Source organism: Hylobates moloch, unplaced genomic scaffold (assembly GCF_009828535.3).
Source record: "Hylobates moloch isolate HMO894 unplaced genomic scaffold, HMol_V3 SCAFFOLD_16, whole genome shotgun sequence".
NCBI classification, from domain to species: Eukaryota; Metazoa; Chordata; class Mammalia; order Primates; family Hylobatidae; genus Hylobates; species Hylobates moloch.
The window spans coordinates 43,756,434-43,762,433 of NW_026652291.1; the positions used below are offsets into that span (position 1 = coordinate 43,756,434).

The 6,000-nt window shown below is 42.5% G+C and overlaps 1 protein-coding gene across 2 annotated transcripts in view; it reads right to left on the reverse strand.

Annotated features, from left to right (window-relative positions):
• Positions 1 to 5,422, reverse strand: part of HIF1A (hypoxia inducible factor 1 subunit alpha) — a 50,459-nt gene extending 45,037 nt beyond the window's left edge. The window contains exon 1 of one of the 2 annotated variants that reach the window (XM_032134756.2): positions 5,064 to 5,422. In XM_032134756.2, the coding sequence (XP_031990647.1) occupies positions 5,064 to 5,098 (35 nt within the window). In that variant the 5' untranslated portion in view covers positions 5,099 to 5,422. The remainder of the gene's footprint in view (positions 1 to 5,063) is intronic. The other variant, XM_032134757.2, reaches the window with a different exon arrangement.
• Between the last annotated feature and the right edge of the window lie 578 nt (positions 5,423 to 6,000).

Consider the following 6,000-nt stretch of genomic DNA (forward strand, 5'->3'; position numbering starts at 1 on the left):
TCACTTCAACATATTAGATGGCTACCACTTCACCATATTAGATGGCTGAGAGAGAGAGAAAGAGAAAGAAGAGAAGGAAGGAAAGAAAGAAAGAAAACAAGTGTTTAGAAGGATGTGGAGAAATAGGAACCCTTGTGCACTGTTGGTGGGAATGTAAACGGGTGCAACTGCTATAGAAAACAATATGGTGGTTCCTTGAAAATTAAAAAGGGTTACCATATGATCCAGCATCCCTCTTCTGGATATGTGTTCAAAAAAAGTGAAAGCTTTAAACAGAGATTTGCAGACTCATGTTCATAGCAGCACAATAACCAAGATGTGGAAGCAACCCAAGTGTCCATTGCTTGATGAATGGAGAAACAAAATATGGTACATATAATGGAATATTGCTCAGACTCAAAAGGGAAGGAAATTCTGACATATGCTACAACATGGATGAACCTTGAGGACATTACACTAAGTGAAATAAGCCCATCACAAAAATATTAAAACCCTATAATTCTATTTATGAGGCATCTAGAGTAGTTAAATTTGCAGAAACAGAAAGTAAAATGGTGGTTGCCAGAGGCTGAGGAGAGAGGGAAATTGGGAGTTGTTTAATGGGTATGATTTCAGCTTTGTAAGATGAAAAAGTTCTGGAAGTTAGTTGCACAATGTGAATATACTTAACACTACTGAACGGTACTTAGGAATGGTTAAGATGGTAAATTTTATGTTAATGCTTTTGAACTACAATTTTAAAAAACAATCAAAAGCTATAGAAAAAAGCCATGAGGTAACCACAATTTTTGGTTTTACGAAACAAAAATTTTTAATTTTGTTTTAAAAATTCAGGTTTTAGATACTAGATTTCTCTAAAGGGATCATGTCTGGCCAATAGATAAGGGTTTATAAATTTCTACTGCAGAAAACGTGAACATTAATACTCAATGCATATACCAAACAGTTAATTCTTGATGTGTCAAGAGACCAAGAGATATAATTATTTTTAAAATTCCAAAGCCTATAGTTAATTTAAACATTCTGACCATATTTTTACCAAAAATACTGAGCAACAAGAAGCTTGGCTTGTCTTAGTTTCAAATTCTCTTTCTAACCTTCCAGAGTTAAGCAGAAAACACATATACACACTGGGTAAAATCCACCCACTGGGTAACTAGTCACAAAGTTTAAAAAATCAATTTCTTAATCGGAAACTCATCCAACATCACATTTAAATTTAGATTATTTTTCTCCTGGTTAAGAAACAGACTTATGTTAATCTTAGATAAAGGGATACAGTATTTTAAGTATCTAAATTAAAAAATTACATATTAAGAGAAGGCATCTATGAACACACAATTTAACCCAAATCTTTAACATCCATGCAAATCAATTTTTAATTTCACCACCAAACATAATAAACTATTTTGAGTTCTTCAGAAAAGAAAAAATCAGTCAAGAGACTAAATAATCCCCCTCAGCTTTCTATACACCACTCTTGACATACAAGAATAGAATGTAACCACAAAATCTAAACCCTGAGCCCAGACACCATTAGAGTCACAGACAATGGCGTTAAAAGTAAAGACAATGGAAGTTAACAGGTAGAAAAGTTGACATTCTCCAAACTGCACAAGGTGCTCTGCAGTGGACCGTAGGAATGAACTCCAATACTTTCTCAGTCTAAAATAACTTGATAGTTCAGTAAATACACACGTGTGGAAGAGTGCATAGACTTCATACAAATTGAGCCACAAAACAGACCAGTAAGACAAGCTTGAAGTCTTGCCTTCAGATGGAACCCAATGGTCTTAACTCTGGAGAAACTCATAAGCAAAGGACAGTTTTTCTACCATGTAGCTGCTTTACTGAGAATATTTTATCAACTCATTATCTGTCAAAAAGATTAATTTTTATAAAATTGTCTAAACTTTGGCATCAAGACAAAAAATGTCTTAAGTTACTGCCAGTACTAAGACTGCAGTGTCTTGCACATATCTTGCTTAAATGAACAGTAAGACTAGAATACTGTGTATGTTTGACTCTAGAGTCCAGAGTAAACTCAAAATATTCTATTTGGGGAGAAAACACAGGGATAAGGAATTGTGAAGGAGGAGGCCTCTACTAGAGTAGAGTAGATCAGATGCTCAAGAAAAATAACTGATACTAGGTGCCAGTATAACCCAAGGATGTACTCTTTTGCCCATTTTAACAGGAAAAAAAACCCTTTTCAAGCTCTGGATCCAATGTTAGTCTTTTCACTTTCAGGAGATAGAAAAGATGCATGAAGACACAGAAAAGAAACTAAAGGAAATAGCTGGAAGGACTAGCAAAAAAGAATTTTAAGAGCTGTGGAAGTTTAAACAAGAATTTTAACAGGTAACATCTATTTTCAAGTACACAGTGTCACCAAGACTCCTGGCAATGGGCTAAGTGCTTCACAAGCATTATCTCATTTAACCTTTACAATACTGCTCAGATGGCTGCTATTCTTATCATCATTTCAAAAGGAGGAAAGAAGCTCAGAGGCATTCAGTAACTTGCTCAAGCTCACAAGTGAAGGGCTGGGACCCTTAACTCAGAGGTATCTGCCTCTAGATCCTATGCTCTTAACCACCATATGCTGCTTCCTCAAACAAAGGGACAATCAAAATAGAATTATAAGGAGAAAAGTTTGCTAACAAATGAGAGAGCTTCTTGACTTTTAATGCCAAAGTTAATGAAGGAAATTAAGGAATCTCTATTCTCAGAAATTTTACTTTAATGATTCAGTAATTATTTGTTTTGGAAAACTCTGAAGGAGTCTGGCCTGAAGGCTGAAACAGAATCATTACTCTCTTGACATTCCCTTAAAAATCTAAAAATCAAAATGCACGTGCTATTAAGTAAGTTCAGCCCCTATAACTAGGAACCAACATGAAATGTCCTATGTTAAATCTACAATATCATAACACCCATTTTCTATTCTGATTTCTTCCAATTCTTCAGGTTTTGAGTTTCCTAGACCTTCTTTTAAAAAGACAAATTTGTTTCCCAAACTCCGACATTAGGAGCTCATTTAAAATGAAAAAAAAAAAAAAAAATTGCATGAAGAAAATCTCCATCCCTCAACCTCTCAGTTATCTTTCAAAAAACTGTAAATTAGTTAGAAAAGGTCATCTATTATAAACAGCATCTAAAAGTGCTGAGTAACCACCACTTATTAAGTGTTTAAGTTTTCAGTTATATCAAGAACTTCTATACTAAGAAATATGAATCCGTCCAATCCAAGGTTGCCAAGTTTTCAAATGGGAAAATTTTGAAAGTAACAGATGGGCTGAGGAAAATCTAAGAGCTCATTTAGAATTGGGGCTGATGAACAGTAGCTAATTTATTAATTCATTCATTTCAAAACTGCTTCTGATATTCTGAACGGATGAATGGCAAAGAAATGAGTTCAATACTGTATATAAAAAAGTGATTGGTACATAATTTAATGCATTGTATTAAGTACGATTCAATATATAATAAGGATAGAAAACTGGCACTACACAGAGGTAATCTGCCTTAGGTTTACAATATAGCAGCTTTATCATTTCATCAAAAGCACTGTAATCACCTGCGCAAAATAAACTGCAATTAATTCCTGGTAACTCTTGGAATTAATCTAGACCTGTTTGCTCACTTTTTGAATTTTATAAGTGCCTTCTCTGGTGTATACAAACTAAGAATTTAATATTCTATTGAAGAAGGACCAGGAGAAGGGACCTACAAAACAGCAATATAAACAAGTTTATCTTCTGCTGATACTGATTAGTGAAATTAATCTCTCTGCCAGAAGAGTGGAAGGATTTAACAGCAAAGCCAGTCTACTAACCAAAACTCTTACTCTAAATCTTCAATTCTTTAAATGATTTCCTTAAAAGTTAAAATGCCAAAGTGGGCAAAATTGTGTGTGTGTTGGGGGATGGGGGAGTCCGCTCTTAATACCACTGGACCAACTCACAATTCTCAATCTCTAATGTACCCCTTAGACTCAAACTTCAAGGTGATTTATAAAACTTGCATTAAGTTCTAACCGAGTGATTACTTACTTTGGGTATATGTTGAAGGTTTTTCTTTAATATACTTCAATTTCAGGAAAATGAGACAGAGTTAGAAAATTTTTGCAACATTTTAGTGCCGCATTTCATTCACTCATCATATACTTTTTTCAGTATCATTAAAACTGTCTGCCTACATTTAACCAGCCCCTACATTTTCATTATTTGAAGAATGAATGAGGCATATATTCATTTATAATATCTGCGTTCTCGTGACAGGTGATATGAACTCAAGTATCCAATTCTGAAGTTCTTTTTAAAATGTTGCCATTTCCCTAAATTCCCATTACTCTGACTCTCAGTCTAGGCAAGTTTTTCAAGGCGATTAAAACGAAACAAAACCTGCACGTGCAGACTAAAAAGTTCTCATCTTAAGGCCATCGCGGCAAATCCCTAATGCACAAAGGCAAAGACACCCGCGACGGCTGGACAACTACAGGACAAGATCGCATCCGACCACGCGAGTCCCTCAGTCGGGAACTCAGGGCCCCAAGTCCACAGGGAAACCAGGACCAGCGTGCAAGGTCCGCCCCAGGGCCGAGTTTTCAATGGAACCGGAGAGGATGGGGGCGGGAAGGAGCGGAAGCTCCGGGTGCAAACCGCGGCTATCGAGCTGCAGCTCATTTCTCTTCCCGGGGTTTTCAGGCTGGGTAAAGTCCCCTCCGGATGCGGCCACAGAGCAGGATGGGTTTTTGAGACGGGTAGGTGGGCGGCGCGAGGCCCCCACGGCCGGCGGGGAGGGCAAGCAGGGCTCAGACCCCGGCCCCTGAAAGCACTTTCGAGGCGTCTCCCACCCCCCACGACAAGATGGCGACGTGGACAGCGGGGGAGCCCGGCCGGCGAGGTTGGGGGAAGAGAGGGGAGGGGAGCAGCAGCAGAAACAAAAAGGCTGCCCCCCCAGCCCCATTAACGCCGAGGCCGGCCCGGGAGCCCAGGGCGGGCAGGCGGGCGGGCGGGGTCGCCGGAGGAGAAGGCGGCCGGCCGAGGGAATGGGCTTACTTTTTCTTGTCGTTCGCGCCGCCGGCGCCCTCCATGGTGAATAGTTCCCCGCGATGCCTTCACGGCGGGCGGCCCCCAGGATCGCTCCGGCCTAAGCGCTGGCTCCCTCCACACGCGGAGAGAGAAGGAAAGGCAAGTCCAGAGGTGGGGGTGCGAGGCGGGAAACCCCTCGTGAGACCAGAAGCAGGAGAATCGGGCGGCAATCGCCGGAGTCCGGGCCCGGCTCCGAGCCTCTCCTCAGGTGGCTTGTCAGGGCCCAGCCCGACGCGCTGGCCGAAGCGACGACGAGGGTGATCCTCTTGTCCCCTCAGACGAGGCAGCACTGTGCACTGAGGAGCTGAGGCAGCGTCAGGGGGCGGGCAAGGGCGGAGGCGCGCTCGGGCGCGCAGGGAGGGGAGAAGGGGCGGGAGCGCGCCCGCTCGCCTGCCCAGGCCGGCGCGCGCTCCCGCAGGCCCGCCTCACCTGAGGTGGAGGCGGGTTCCTCAAGAGCCAATGGCGAGCGATGCAGGCGGCAAGTCCCCACCCCAGCCCACGTCGTTCTCAACCAATCAGGAGGTGGTCAGCTGAGGCACAGCTGGGACGCGCCGCGGCGCTCACGTGCTCGTCTGTGTTTAGCGGCGTAGGAAAGAGAAAGGAGCTGGGGGTGCGGCTCAGCCCGGGTCTGGGGACTCTGCGCCTTCTCCTAAGGAAGGCGGTGCTCGGCTTTGGGAGGCGCTGCTGAGAAGGGATTTCGGTTGCCTGGTCGCAAACATGCATCATATTTTCCTACTCTTGGAGCAGTAATGTAATGCTCCCGCTCTTTCTCCTCGGCCTCACTGCTGGGCATGATTGCCGCCCAACTCTGCTGAGCTCTCTGTTCAAAAAAGCAGACTTCGCCTCGTGGCAGCAAGCCCTTCCTTTGGTCTCGTTGCTAAGATGTGTTACAACGGGGTCTTTC